The sequence below is a fragment of the Buteo buteo genome, chromosome 21 (genome assembly GCF_964188355.1).
Source record: "Buteo buteo chromosome 21, bButBut1.hap1.1, whole genome shotgun sequence".
Classification (NCBI taxonomy): domain Eukaryota; kingdom Metazoa; phylum Chordata; class Aves; order Accipitriformes; family Accipitridae; genus Buteo; species Buteo buteo.
The window spans coordinates 18,372,188-18,385,982 of NC_134191.1; the positions used below are offsets into that span (position 1 = coordinate 18,372,188).

Consider the following 13,795-nt stretch of genomic DNA (forward strand, 5'->3'; position numbering starts at 1 on the left):
TTAACCTAAGACGGCCAAGTTCACCACTAAACCCTGTCCCCAAGCACTACGTGTACATGTCTTTTAAATAGCTCCAGGGCTGGTGACTCAATCACACCCCTGGGCAGCCTGTTCCAAGGCCTGACAACCCTCTCGGTGAAGAAATTTTTCCTAATATCCAATGTAAACCTCCCCTGGTGCAACTTGAGGCCATTTCCTCTTGCCCCATCACTTGTTGCTTGGGAAAAGACATTGACAGCCATTGTTTTTGGGAACCTCCGAGGGGGAGACGCCGGCATGTCCTGTGTGGAGCTGGTGCAAACGCCGCCTCCTCCACGCCAGCAGCGGCTCCCCACACAGGCTGAAGAGCTTGGTGGTGGCTTCCTGAGGGGTGGCTTTCCTCCAGCTCCTCATCCAGGCCCAATGCAGCCAGGACTCTCCTTTTGCATCCCACTCTTGGCTTGCACCTTGCCAGCAGCTGGGGATGATCCCTCTGAAAGTTAGGGCTATAATAGGAGTATAAAAGCTAAAAAAATCTAAACCTCTCAACTTGATTATTAGGCAAAATGATTAAAGTGCTTGTGGACCTGTCCCTTCTACTTTGATGGGTGAAAGTCTGGTGATTCTATAAAGTCAGTCTGGGCTTCCGCTGTACAAACAGGACAGGACAACTGGAAAAGGTTTATTCATCAACAGTTTATTCTCAACTCCTCTAACCTCTATTTCTTACCGAGTCTATTAAGCTCTATTTGTTAGCAAAGTGATTAGACACTATGAACTGGCTATTGACTCTCTGTGTTCTCTTTAGAAGATGCCGCGCTGGGGTCCCGCGGCGCTGCCTGCATCTGCAAGGCTGGGGCTGCAGGTGCAGGTGGGGCAGTGGCGGACTCTGCGGCTTTGGCCGTGGGGTGGCCTTGGCTTCAGCAGAGCTGAGGCTGCTGCCAGCATGGGCAGTGCAAACCACGGAGCAGCGTGCTGGAAGCCACGTGGGGTTTGGCTGCCTGGTGGTGTTAGAAAGGCGGCGGCCAGAGAGGTGAACCTCTCGATGCCTGCTGCTCTGTCAGGCTCCGGAAGCCTGGGACCAGCTGCCGGTGGAGATGGATGGGCGCTGCTGAGGCCGGGAGGTGCTTCAGCCCGTCGCTTGGTGGGTGTGATCATCACGGGTGGAGACGCCTGCATGTCCCTTGCAGGCTGACCATCTGGGCTTGTGGAGGGGTGCCCTTCATCCACCTCTGGTGCATGCGGGGCTCTCCGTTTGAGGCCAGCTCCCCTCTTGCACTTTTCCAGCAGGTGGGGATGCTCTCTGTTAAAGGCGGGGTTGTAGTAGTAGAGTATCTGAAAACAAAAGCAAAGGAGAAGAGTTAGTTGCCACCTTCCCAAGGCTGGAAAACCCCCAGCTACAAGAAGTAAGACTTGGAGTTTCAGAAGACAAGCCTGGATACTGAGAGGGCCTCGGAGGGGTGTTTGGAAACTAAAGCTTAGGCGAAAACGTTATGTGATGGTTCTCTCCAGTCATCGCCACCCCTGTTTTTTTGCTACCGGGGAGCAGAGCGGTGTAGGATTTTCAAAAGCGTAAGAACTAGTATCGAAAGCCAAATGCCACTAGTTTTCAGCAACTGCAGTGTGGCTATGAGCAGGCAGGTAATACTGTGATCCTTAGATGTTGGCATTCAGCAGGTGCCACAGGAAGGTTTCGGATTTGGTACGGCAAGACAGGTAGCAAAGACATTAAAAGAAATGAGGTTATGCTGAGTCTGTCCTTGCATGTAACGGGTTCAAACTCAGTGGGTATAGCCCAACGGTATTTTATCTGCACTTCTCCGAGGCAGAAAGACTAACTCCAACCTTTCTGAAAACGGCCTGAGAAGGAAATGAAAAACAGACTGCTCGCTACCAACCCCATCAGCTCTATTGCGAGGCCCGATTTGATGTGAAGGCCCTTCCCTTCCCCAAGACTATTGTGCGTGTTAGTTGATGTGCAGAGCAACTGCTGTACCTGGCTGTGAGCAGAAGCTGCGTCTTCTTCTGCCAGGAATTCCGGCAGGGAAGCAGATCTTTCGAAAGCCCGTCGCACTTTGGTGAATCCGTAGAGGTTGAGCTGTCGAAGGAAGCTCTTCATCTTCTGCGTGGCAAAAACCCGCAGAGGTCTTTCCCTGCCCAGCACCTCCTCTTTGAAGAGTTTTTCACTGATGGCCACGCATTGTCCACCCTGACTCCACCAAATGGACCGAAACTCGTCGCTTTCCAGCATTTTCCAAAGCTTCTCCGGAAAGGAGAGGGATGAGAATTCATTGGCTTTGCCTGCTCCCTTGGTGGAAACAGGACGGACTCGTTTGGCCTCGTGTCCATCACCGCCAGGTTGGCCATCCCGCTCCTCCTTTATCGCTCGTCCGGCAGCATCACGGGGTTCTCTTCCCCCCTGTCCTGGAGGGCCAGGAGAAGTCATGTCTGGCAGCTGGCCCATCTCGTCCGGAGCAGAGATGGATGGTGTTTCTGCAGCAGGCAGCTCCCTTTTCATCTCTCTTGTCCCAGTGGGACTAAAGAAGTTTCCCTCACTGGCCATCGCCCTGGACAGCCAGGCCTTCTCCTGCCAGTCAGCAAGCAAAGGCCACCTGGCGCTGGCTGGCTCTGAGTGCCAGTGGAACACCCTGAGCTGTTGCTGTGACACCTGTGTTGCAGAGTGGTGACATCACCGTGTGACATCTCGGTGATGCTTGACAGTGGTGCCCTGGCAGAAGGGAGCAGCCAGAGGAGAAATGGCTGAAGAGCACTTGTTGCTTTTCCCTCCCAGAGCCACCAGTGGTGGGACTCCAGAGCGCAGAAGTCAATAAAGCTGCGTTGAAGGGCTGTAGGCAGCGAGAGGACCGTGCTGTGTGCGGTTGCGTCCAGGAGTGGGTCCGCAGGGAGGAGCGGGGACAGCTGCAGCCTTGGGCATCCCAGTGCCCTGTTCAGGAATTTTTCCGGCTGGGCACCTCTGACCCATGCAGAAATGTCCTTATCCTCTTTGTTGTCTTGTCAGTGAGATGGTGTCTGTAAGGAAACACGATCCAAGATATTTGAGGTACCTAATCTGTGCAGTGATGTAAACACAAAGAGTAGCTGCAAGTTATGTAGGAAGAAGCCTCCCCTATGTGTAGGAGAAGGTAGTCCAAAGCACAGGGGAAGTGTTGGACAAAAGGAGGAGGACCATTTATCCAATCCTCAGCTTTTTCAAGTGGTACTAAAATAGTGAAGAAAACAGCAGGAAGAAAAACTTTTCTTAAAAAGCATAGAATCATTTAGGTTGGGAAAGACCCTTAAGATGATCAAGTGCAACCCTTAACCTAAGACGGCCAAGTTCACCACTAAACCCTGTCCCCAAGCACTACGTGTACATGTCTTTTAAATAGCTCCAGGGCTGGTGACTCAATCACACCCCTGGGCAGCCTGTTCCAAGGCCTGACAACCCTCTCGGTGAAGAAATTTTTCCTAATATCCAATGTAAACCTCCCCTGGTGCAACTTGAGGCCATTTCCTCTTGCCCCATCACCTGTTGCTTGGGAAAAGACATTGACAGCCATTGTTTTTGGGAACCTCCGAGGGGGAGACGCCGGCATGTCCTGTGTGGAGCTGGTGCAAACGCCTCCTTCTCCACGCCAGCAGCGGCTCCCCACACAGGCTGAAGAGCTTGGTGGTGGCTTCCTGAGGGGTGGCTTTCCTCCAGCTCCTCATCCAGGCCCAATGCAGCCAGGACTCTCCTTTTGCATCCCACTCTTGGCTTGCACCTTGCCAGCAGCTGGGGATGATCCCTCTGAAAGTTAGGGCTATAATAGGAGTATAAAAGCTAAAAAAATCTAAACCTCTCAACTTGATTATTAGGCAAAATGATTAAAGTGCTTGTGGACCTGTCCCTTCTACTTTGATGGGTGAAAGTCTGGTGATTCTATAAAGTCAGTCTGGGCTTCCGCTGTACAAACAGGACAGGACAACTGGAAAAGGTTTATTCATCAACAGTTTATTCTCAACTCCTCTAACCTCTATTTCTTACCGAGTCTATTAAGCTCTATTTGTTAGCAAAGTGATTAGACACTATGAACTGGCTATTGACTCTCTGTGTTCTCTTTAGAAGATGCCGCGCTGGGGTCCCGCGGCGCTGCCTGCATCTGCAAGGCTGGGGCTGCAGGTGCAGGTGGGGCAGTGGCGGACTCTGCGGCTTTGGCCGTGGGGTGGCCTTGGCTTCAGCAGAGCTGAGGCTGCTGCCAGCATGGGCAGTGCAAACCACGGAGCAGCGTGCTGGAAGCCACGTGGGGTTTGGCTGCCTGGTGGTGTTAGAAAGGCGGCGGCCAGAGAGGTGAACCTCTCGATGCCTGCTGCTCTGTCAGGCTCTGGAAGCCTGGGACCAGCTGCCGGTGGAGATGGATGGGCGCTGCTGAGGCCGGGAGGTGCTTCAGCCCGTCGCTTGGTGGGTGTGATCATCACGGGTGGAGACGCCTGCATGTCCCTTGCAGGCTGACCATCTGGGCTTGTGGAGGGGTGCCCTTCATCCACCTCTGGTGCATGCGGGGCTCTCCGTTTGAGGCCAGCTCCCCTCTTGCACTTTTCCAGCAGGTGGGGATGCTCTCTGTTAAAGGCGGGGTTGTAGTAGTAGAGTATCTGAAAACAAAAGCAAAGGAGAAGAGTTAGTTGCCACCTTCCCAAGGCTGGAAAACCCCCAGCTACAAGAAGTAAGACTTGGAGTTTCAGAAGACAAGCCTGGATACTGAGAGGGCCTCGGAGGGGTGTTTGGAAACTAAAGCTTAGGCGAAAACGTTATGTGATGGTTCTCTCCAGTCATCGCCACCCCTGTTTTTTTGCTACCGGGGAGCAGAGCGGTGTAGGATTTTCAAAAGCGTAAGAACTAGTATCGAAAGCCAAATGCCACTAGTTTTCAGCAACTGCAGTGTGGCTATGAGCAGGCAGGTAATACTGTGATCCTTAGATGTTGGCATTCAGCAGGTGCCACAGGAAGGTTTCGGATTTGGTACGGCAAGACAGGTAGCAAAGACATTAAAAGAAATGAGGTTATGCTGAGTCTGTCCTTGCATGTAACGGGTTCAAACTCAGTGGGTATAGCCCAACGGTATTTTATCTGCACTTCTCCGAGGCAGAAAGACTAACTCCAACCTTTCTGAAAACGGCCTGAGAAGGAAATGAAAAACAGACTGCTCGCTACCAACCCCATCAGCTCTATTGCGAGGCCCGATTTGATGTGAAGGCCCTTCCCTTCCCCAAGACTATTGTGCGTGTTAGTTGATGTGCAGAGCAACTGCTGTACCTGGCTGTGAGCAGAAGCTGCGTCTTCTTCTGCCAGGAATTCCGGCAGGGAAGCAGATCTTTCGAAAGCCCGTCGCACTTTGGTGAATCCGTAGAGGTTGAGCTGTCGAAGGAAGCTCTTCATCTTCTGCGTGGCAAAAACCCGCAGAGGTCTTTCCCTGCCCAGCACCTCCTCTTTGAAGAGTTTTTCATTGATGGCCACGCATTGTCCACCCTGACTCCACCAAATGGACCGAAACTCGTCGCTTTCCAGCATTTTCCAAAGCTTCTCCGGAAAGGAGAGGGATGAGAATTCATTGGCTTTGCCTGCTCCCTTGGTGGAAACAGGACGGACTCGTTTGGCCTCGTGTCCATCACCGCCAGGTTGGCCATCCCGCTCCTCCTTTATCGCTCGTCCGGCAGCATCACGGGGTTCTCTTCCCCCCTGTCCTGGAGGGCCAGGAGAAGTCATGTCTGGCAGCTGGCCCATCTCGTCCGGAGCAGAGATGGATGGTGTTTCTGCAGCAGGCAGCTCCCTTTTCATCTCTCTTGTCCCAGTGGGACTAAAGAAGTTTCCCTCACTGGCCATCGCCCTGGACAGCCAGGCCTTCTCCTGCCAGTCAGCAAGCAAAGGCCACCTGGCGCTGGCTGGCTCTGAGTGCCAGTGGAACACCCTGAGCTGTTGCTGTGACACCTGTGTTGCAGAGTGGTGACATCACCGTGTGACATCTCGGTGATGCTTGACAGTGGTGCCCTGGCAGAAGGGAGCAGCCAGAGGAGAAATGGCTGAAGAGCACTTGTTGCTTTTCCCTCCCAGAGCCACCAGTGGTGGGACTCCAGAGCGCAGAAGTCAATAAAGCTGCGTTGAAGGGCTGTAGGCAGCGAGAGGACCGTGCTGTGTGCGGTTGCGTCCAGGAGTGGGTCCGCAGGGAGGAGCGGGGACAGCTGCAGCCTTGGGCATCCCAGTGCCCTGTTCAGGAATTTTTCCGGCTGGGCACCTCTGACCCATGCAGAAGTGTCCTTATCCTCTTTGTTGTCTTGTCAGTGAGATGGTGTCTGTAAGGAAACACGATCCAAGATATTTGAGGTACCTAATCTGTGCAGTGATGTAAACACAAAGAGTAGCTGCAAGTTATGTAGGAAGAAGCCTCCACTATGTGTAGGAGAAGGTAGTCCAAAGCACAGGGGAAGTGTTGGACAAAAGGAGGAGGACCATTTATCCAATCCTCAGCTTTTTCAAGTGGTACTAAAATAGTGAAGAAAACAGCAGGAAGAAAAACTTTTCTTAAAAAGCATAGAATCATTTAGGTTGGGAAAGACCCTTAAGATGATCAAGTGCAACCCTTAACCTAAGACGGCCAAGTTCACCACTAAACCCTGTCCCCAAGCACTACGTGTACATGTCTTTTAAATAGCTCCAGGGCTGGTGACTCAATCACACCCCTGGGCAGCCTGTTCCAAGGCCTGACAACCCTCTCGGTGAAGAAATTTTTCCTAATATCCAATGTAAACCTCCCCTGGTGCAACTTGAGGCCATTTCCTCTTGCCCCATCACCTGTTGCTTGGGAAAAGACATTGACAGCCATTGTTTTTGGGAACCTCCGAGGGGGAGACGCCGGCATGTCCTGTGTGGAGCTGGTGCAAACGCCTCCTTCTCCACGCCAGCAGCGGCTCCCCACACAGGCTGAAGAGCTTGGTGGTGGCTTCCTGAGGGGTGGCTTTCCTCCAGCTCCTCATCCAGGCCCAATGCAGCCAGGACTCTCCTTTTGCATCCCACTCTTGGCTTGCACCTTGCCAGCAGCTGGGGATGATCCCTCTGAAAGTTAGGGCTATAATAGGAGTATAAAAGCTAAAAAAATCTAAACCTCTCAACTTGATTATTAGGCAAAATGATTAAAGTGCTTGAGGACCTGTCCCTTCTACTTTGATGGGTGAAAGTCTGGTGATTCTATAAAGTCAGTCTGGGCTTCCGCTGTACAAACAGGACAGGACAACTGGAAAAGGTTTATTCATCAACAGTTTATTCTCAACTCCTCTAACCTCTATTTCTTACCGAGTCTATTAAGCTCTATTTGTTAGCAAAGTGATTAGACACTATGAACTGGCTATTGACTCTCTGTGTTCTCTTTAGAAGATGCCGCGCTGGGGTCCCGCGGCGCTGCCTGCATCTGCAAGGCTGGGGCTGCAGGTGCAGGTGGGGCAGTGGCGGACTCTGCGGCTTTGGCCGTGGGGTGGCCTTGGCTTCAGCAGAGCTGAGGCTGCTGCCAGCATGGGCAGTGCAAACCACGGAGCAGCGTGCTGGAAGCCACGTGGGGTTTGGCTGCCTGGTGGTGTTAGAAAGGCGGCGGCCAGAGAGGTGAACCTCTCGATGCCTGCTGCTCTGTCAGGCTCTGGAAGCCTGGGACCAGCTGCCGGTGGAGATGGATGGGCGCTGCTGAGGCCGGGAGGTGCTTCAGCCCGTCGCTTGGTGGGTGTGATCATCACGGGTGGAGACGCCTGCATGTCCCTTGCAGGCTGACCATCTGGGCTTGTGGAGGGGTGCCCTTCATCCACCTCTGGTGCATGCGGGGCTCTCCGTTTGAGGCCAGCTCCCCTCTTGCACTTTTCCAGCAGGTGGGGATGCTCTCTGTTAAAGGCGGGGTTGTAGTAGTAGAGTATCTGAAAACAAAAGCAAAGGAGAAGAGTTAGTTGCCACCTTCCCAAGGCTGGAAAACCCCCAGCTACAAGAAGTAAGACTTGGAGTTTCAGAAGACAAGCCTGGATACTGAGAGGGCCTCGGAGGGGTGTTTGAAAACTAAAGCTTAGGCGAAAACGTTATGTGATGGTTCTCTCCAGTCATCGCCACCCCTGTTTTTTTGCTACCGGGGAGCAGAGCGGTGTAGGATTTTCAAAAGCGTAAGAACTAGTATCGAAAGCCAAATGCCACTAGTTTTCAGCAACTGCAGTGTGGCTATGAGCAGGCAGGTAATACTGTGATCCTTAGATGTTGGCATTCAGCAGGTGCCACAGGAAGGTTTCGGATTTGGTACGGCAAGACAGGTAGCAAAGACATTAAAAGAAATGAGGTTATGCTGAGTCTGTCCTTGCATGTAACGGGTTCAAACTCAGTGGGTATAGCCCAACGGTATTTTATCTGCACTTCTCCGAGGCAGAAAGACTAACTCCAACCTTTCTGAAAACGGCCTGAGAAGGAAATGAAAAACAGACTGCTCGCTACCAACCCCATCAGCTCTATTGCGAGGCCCGATTTGATGTGAAGGCCCTTCCCTTCCCCAAGACTATTGTGCGTGTTAGTTGATGTGCAGAGCAACTGCTGTACCTGGCTGTGAGCAGAAGCTGCGTCTTCTTCTGCCAGGAATTCCGGCAGGGAAGCAGATCTTTCGAAAGCCCGTCGCACTTTGGTGAATCCGTAGAGGTTGAGCTGTCGAAGGAAGCTCTTCATCTTCTGCGTGGCAAAAACCCGCAGAGGTCTTTCCCTGCCCAGCACCTCCTCTTTGAAGAGTTTTTCACTGATGGCCACGCATTGTCCACCCTGACTCCACCAAATGGACCGAAACTCGTCGCTTTCCAGCATTTTCCAAAGCTTCTCCGGAAAGGAGAGGGATGAGAATTCATTGGCTTTGCCTGCTCCCTTGGTGGAAACAGGACGGACTCGTTTGGCCTCGTGTCCATCACCGCCAGGTTGGCCATCCCGCTCCTCCTTTATCGCTCGTCCGGCAGCATCACGGGGTTCTCTTCCCCCCTGTCCTGGAGGGCCAGGAGAAGTCATGTCTGGCAGCTGGCCCATCTCGTCCGGAGCAGAGATGGATGGTGTTTCTGCAGCAGGCAGCTCCCTTTTCATCTCTCTTGTCCCAGTGGGACTAAAGAAGTTTCCCTCACTGGCCATCGCCCTGGACAGCCAGGCCTTCTCCTGCCAGTCAGCAAGCAAAGGCCACCTGGCGCTGGCTGGCTCTGAGTGCCAGTGGAACACCCTGAGCTGTTGCTGTGACACCTGTGTTGCAGAGTGGTGACATCACCGTGTGACATCTCGGTGATGCTTGACAGTGGTGCCCTGGCAGAAGGGAGCAGCCAGAGGAGAAATGGCTGAAGAGCACTTGTTGCTTTTCCCTCCCAGAGCCACCAGTGGTGGGACTCCAGAGCGCAGAAGTCAATAAAGCTGCGTTGAAGGGCTGTAGGCAGCGAGAGGACCGTGCTGTGTGCGGTTGCGTCCAGGAGTGGGTCCGCAGGGAGGAGCGGGGACAGCTGCAGCCTTGGGCATCCCAGTGCCCTGTTCAGGAATTTTTCCGGCTGGGCACCTCTGACCCATGCAGAAATGTCCTTATCCTCTTTGTTGTCTTGTCAGTGAGATGGTGTCTGTAAGGAAACACGATCCAAGATATTTGAGGTACCTAATCTGTGCAGTGATGTAAACACAAAGAGTAGCTGCAAGTTATGTAGGAAGAAGCCTCCCCTATGTGTAGGAGAAGGTAGTCCAAAGCACAGGGGAAGTGTTGGACAAAAGGAGGAGGACCATTTATCCAATCCTCAGCTTTTTCAAGTGGTACTAAAATAGTGAAGAAAACAGCAGGAAGAAAAACTTTTCTTAAAAAGCATAGAATCATTTAGGTTGGGAAAGACCCTTAAGATGATCAAGTGCAACCCTTAACCTAAGACGGCCAAGTTCACCACTAAACCCTGTCCCCAAGCACTACGTGTACATGTCTTTTAAATAGCTCCAGGGCTGGTGACTCAATCACACCCCTGGGCAGCCTGTTCCAAGGCCTGACAACCCTCTCGGTGAAGAAATTTTTCCTAATATCCAATGTAAACCTCCCCTGGTGCAACTTGAGGCCATTTCCTCTTGCCCCATCACTTGTTGCTTGGGAAAAGACATTGACAGCCATTGTTTTTGGGAACCTCCGAGGGGGAGACGCTGGCATGTCCTGTGTGGAGCTGGTGCAAACGCCGCCTCCTCCACGCCAGCAGCGGCTCCCCACACAGGCTGAAGAGCTTGGTGGCTTCCTGAGGGGTGGCTTTCCTCCAGCTCCTCATCCAGGCCCAATGCAGCCAGGACTCTCCTTTTGCATCCCACTCTTGGCTTGCACCTTGCCAGCAGCTGGGGATGATCCCTCTGAAAGTTAGGGCTATAATAGGAGTATAAAAGCTAAAAAAATCTAAACCTCTCAACTTGATTATTAGGCAAAATGATTAAAGTGCTTGTGGACCTGTCCCTTCTACTTTGATGGGTGAAAGTCTGGTGATTCTATAAAGTCAGTCTGGGCTTCCGCTGTACAAACAGGACAGGACAACTGGAAAAGGTTTATTCATCAACAGTTTATTCTCAACTCCTCTAACCTCTATTTCTTACCGAGTCTATTAAGCTCTATTTGTTAGCAAAGTGATTAGACACTATGAACTGGCTATTGACTCTCTGTGTTCTCTTTAGAAGATGCCGCGCTGGGGTCCCGCGGCGCTGCCTGCATCTGCAAGGCTGGGGCTGCAGGTGCAGGTGGGGCAGTGGCGGACTCTGCGGCTTTGGCCGTGGGGTGGCCTTGGCTTCAGCAGAGCTGAGGCTGCTGCCAGCATGGGCAGTGCAAACCACGGAGCAGCGTGCTGGAAGCCACGTGGGGTTTGGCTGCCTGGTGGTGTTAGAAAGGCGGCGGCCAGAGAGGTGAACCTCTCGATGCCTGCTGCTCTGTCAGGCTCTGGAAGCCTGGGACCAGCTGCCGGTGGAGATGGATGGGCGCTGCTGAGGCCGGGAGGTGCTTCAGCCCGTCGCTTGGTGGGTGTGATCATCACGGGTGGAGACGCCTGCATGTCCCTTGCAGGCTGACCATCTGGGCTTGTGGAGGGGTGCCCTTCATCCACCTCTGGTGCATGCGGGGCTCTCCGTTTGAGGCCAGCTCCCCTCTTGCACTTTTCCAGCAGGTGGGGATGCTCTCTGTTAAAGGCGGGGTTGTAGTAGTAGAGTATCTGAAAACAAAAGCAAAGGAGAAGAGTTAGTTGCCACCTTCCCAAGGCTGGAAAACCCCCAGCTACAAGAAGTAAGACTTGGAGTTTCAGAAGACAAGCCTGGATACTGAGAGGGCCTCGGAGGGGTGTTTGGAAACTAAAGCTTAGGCGAAAACGTTATGTGATGGTTCTCTCCAGTCATCGCCACCCCTGTTTTTTTGCTACCGGGGAGCAGAGCGGTGTAGGATTTTCAAAAGCGTAAGAACTAGTATCGAAAGCCAAATGCCACTAGTTTTCAGCAACTGCAGTGTGGCTATGAGCAGGCAGGTAATACTGTGATCCTTAGATGTTGGCATTCAGCAGGTGCCACAGGAAGGTTTCGGATTTGGTACGGCAAGACAGGTAGCAAAGACATTAAAAGAAATGAGGTTATGCTGAGTCTGTCCTTGCATGTAACGGGTTCAAACTCAGTGGGTATAGCCCAACGGTATTTTATCTGCACTTCTCCGAGGCAGAAAGACTAACTCCAACCTTTCTGAAAACGGCCTGAGAAGGAAATGAAAAACAGACTGCTCGCTACCAACCCCATCAGCTCTATTGCGAGGCCCGATTTGATGTGAAGGCCCTTCCCTTCCCCAAGACTATTGTGCGTGTTAGTTGATGTGCAGAGCAACTGCTGTACCTGGCTGTGAGCAGAAGCTGCGTCTTCTTCTGCCAGGAATTCCGGCAGGGAAGCAGATCTTTCGAAAGCCCGTCGCACTTTGGTGAATCCGTAGAGGTTGAGCTGTCGAAGGAAGCTCTTCATCTTCTGCGTGGCAAAAACCCGCAGAGGTCTTTCCCTGCCCAGCACCTCCTCTTTGAAGAGTTTTTCACTGATGGCCACGCATTGTCCACCCTGACTCCACCAAATGGACCGAAACTCGTCGCTTTCCAGCATTTTCCAAAGCTTCTCCGGAAAGGAGAGGGATGAGAATTCATTGGCTTTGCCTGCTCCCTTGGTGGAAACAGGACGGACTCGTTTGGCCTCGTGTCCATCACCGCCAGGTTGGCCATCCCGCTCCTCCTTTATCGCTCGTCCAGCAGCATCACGGGGTTCTCTTCCCCCCTGTCCTGGAGGGCCAGGAGAAGTCATGTCTGGCAGCTGGCCCATCTCGTCCGGAGCAGAGATGGATGGTGTTTCTGCAGCAGGCAGCTCCCTTTTCATCTCTCTTGTCCCAGTGGGACTAAAGAAGTTTCCCTCACTGGCCATCGCCCTGGACAGCCAGGCCTTCTCCTGCCAGTCAGCAAGCAAAGGCCACCTGGCGCTGGCTGGCTCTGAGTGCCAGTGGAACACCCTGAGCTGTTGCTGTGACACCTGTGTTGCAGAGTGGTGACATCACCGTGTGACATCTCGGTGATGCTTGACAGTGGTGCCCTGGCAGAAGGGAGCAGCCAGAGGAGAAATGGCTGAAGAGCACTTGTTGCTTTTCCCTCCCAGAGCCACCAGTGGTGGGACTCCAGAGCGCAGAAGTCAATAAAGCTGCGTTGAAGGGCTGTAGGCAGCGAGAGGACCGTGCTGTGTGCGGTTGCGTCCAGGAGTGGGTCCGCAGGGAGGAGCGGGGACAGCTGCAGCCTTGGGCATCCCAGTGCCCTGTTCAGGAATTTTTCCGGCTGGGCACCTCTGACCCATGCAGAAGTGTCCTTATCCTCTTTGTTGTCTTGTCAGTGAGATGGTGTCTGTAAGGAAACACGATCCAAGATATTTGAGGTACCTAATCTGTGCAGTGATGTAAACACAAAGAGTAGCTGCAAGTTATGTAGGAAGAAGCCTCCCCTATGTGTAGGAGAAGGTAGTCCAAAGCACAGGGGAAGTGTTGGACAAAAGGAGGAGGACCATTTATCCAATCCTCAGCTTTTTCAAGTGGTACTAAAATAGTGAAGAAAACAGCAGGAAGAAAAACTTTTCTTAAAAAGCATAGAATCATTTAGGTTGGGAAAGACCCTTAAGATGATCAAGTGCAACCCTTAACCTAAGACGGCCAAGTTCACCACTAAACCCTGTCCCCAAGCACTACGTGTACATGTCTTTTAAATAGCTCCAGGGCTGGTGACTCAATCACACCCCTGGGCAGCCTGTTCCAAGGCCTGACAACCCTCTCGGTGAAGAAATTTTTCCTAATATCCAATGTAAACCTCCCCTGGTGCAACTTGAGGCCATTTCCTCTTGCCCCATCACCTGTTGCTTGGGAAAAGACATTGACAGCCATTGTTTTTGGGAACCTCCGAGGGGGAGACGCCGGCATGTCCTGTGTGGAGCTGGTGCAAACGCCTCCTTCTCCACGCCAGCAGCGGCTCCCCACACAGGCTGAAGAGCTTGGTGGTGGCTTCCTGAGGGGTGGCTTTCCTCCAGCTCCTCATCCAGGCCCAATGCAGCCAGGACTCTCCTTTTGCATCCCACTCTTGGCTTGCACCTTGCCAGCAGCTGGGGATGATCCCTCTGAAAGTTAGGGCTATAATAGGAGTATAAAAGCTAAAAAAATCTAAACCTCTCAACTTGATTATTAGGCAAAATGATTAAAGTGCTTGTGGACCTGTCCCTTCTACTTTGATGGGTGAAAGTCTGGTGATTCTATAA

The 13,795-nt window shown here is 52.5% G+C and overlaps 4 protein-coding genes across 4 annotated transcripts; all 4 read right to left on the reverse strand.

Moving 5' to 3' along the window:
- Positions 1–471: 471 nt before the first annotated feature.
- LOC142042690 (uncharacterized) lies at positions 472–3,084 on the reverse strand. Its single transcript, XM_075052875.1, has 2 exons — positions 1,976–3,084; positions 472–1,314 (listed from the first exon to the last, which is right to left on the reverse strand). The coding sequence occupies exons 1-2, from the start codon at positions 2,540–2,542 to the stop codon at positions 784–786; spliced, it is 1,098 nt and encodes a 365-aa protein (XP_074908976.1). The 5' UTR covers positions 2,543–3,084; the 3' UTR covers positions 472–783.
- A 996-nt stretch (positions 3,085–4,080) lies between these two features.
- Positions 4,081–6,178, reverse strand: LOC142042909 (uncharacterized). The gene is made up of 2 exons (XM_075053482.1): positions 5,273–6,178; positions 4,081–4,611 (listed from the first exon to the last, which is right to left on the reverse strand). Exons 1-2 carry the CDS (start codon positions 5,837–5,839, stop codon positions 4,081–4,083), a joined length of 1,098 nt encoding a protein of 365 aa, XP_074909583.1. The 5' UTR covers positions 5,840–6,178.
- Positions 6,179–7,377: 1,199 nt separating this feature from the next.
- Positions 7,378–9,678, reverse strand: LOC142042910 (uncharacterized). The gene is made up of 2 exons (XM_075053483.1): positions 8,570–9,678; positions 7,378–7,908 (listed from the first exon to the last, which is right to left on the reverse strand). Exons 1-2 carry the CDS (start codon positions 9,134–9,136, stop codon positions 7,378–7,380), a joined length of 1,098 nt encoding a protein of 365 aa, XP_074909584.1. The 5' UTR covers positions 9,137–9,678.
- Positions 9,679–10,671: 993 nt separating this feature from the next.
- Positions 10,672–12,769, reverse strand: LOC142042911 (uncharacterized). Its single transcript, XM_075053484.1, has 2 exons — positions 11,864–12,769; positions 10,672–11,202 (listed from the first exon to the last, which is right to left on the reverse strand). Exons 1-2 carry the CDS (start codon positions 12,428–12,430, stop codon positions 10,672–10,674), a joined length of 1,098 nt encoding a protein of 365 aa, XP_074909585.1. The 5' UTR covers positions 12,431–12,769.
- Between the last annotated feature and the right edge of the window lie 1,026 nt (positions 12,770–13,795).

Excerpts from the sequence above, each read along its gene's own strand:
- LOC142042690 (XM_075052875.1), bottom strand. The coding sequence starts at position 2,542 with ATGGCCAGTGAGGGAAACTTCTTTAGTCCCACTGGGACAAGAGAGATG. Across the intron at positions 1,315-1,975 it reads CAGCTTCTGCTCACAGCCAG|ATACTCTACTACTACAACCC; the intron begins GTACAGCAGTTG and ends TTTTGTTTTCAG.
- LOC142042909 (XM_075053482.1), bottom strand. The coding sequence starts at position 5,839 with ATGGCCAGTGAGGGAAACTTCTTTAGTCCCACTGGGACAAGAGAGATG. Across the intron at positions 4,612-5,272 it reads CAGCTTCTGCTCACAGCCAG|ATACTCTACTACTACAACCC; the intron begins GTACAGCAGTTG and ends TTTTGTTTTCAG.
- LOC142042910 (XM_075053483.1), bottom strand. The coding sequence starts at position 9,136 with ATGGCCAGTGAGGGAAACTTCTTTAGTCCCACTGGGACAAGAGAGATG. Across the intron at positions 7,909-8,569 it reads CAGCTTCTGCTCACAGCCAG|ATACTCTACTACTACAACCC; the intron begins GTACAGCAGTTG and ends TTTTGTTTTCAG.
- LOC142042911 (XM_075053484.1), bottom strand. The coding sequence starts at position 12,430 with ATGGCCAGTGAGGGAAACTTCTTTAGTCCCACTGGGACAAGAGAGATG. Across the intron at positions 11,203-11,863 it reads CAGCTTCTGCTCACAGCCAG|ATACTCTACTACTACAACCC; the intron begins GTACAGCAGTTG and ends TTTTGTTTTCAG.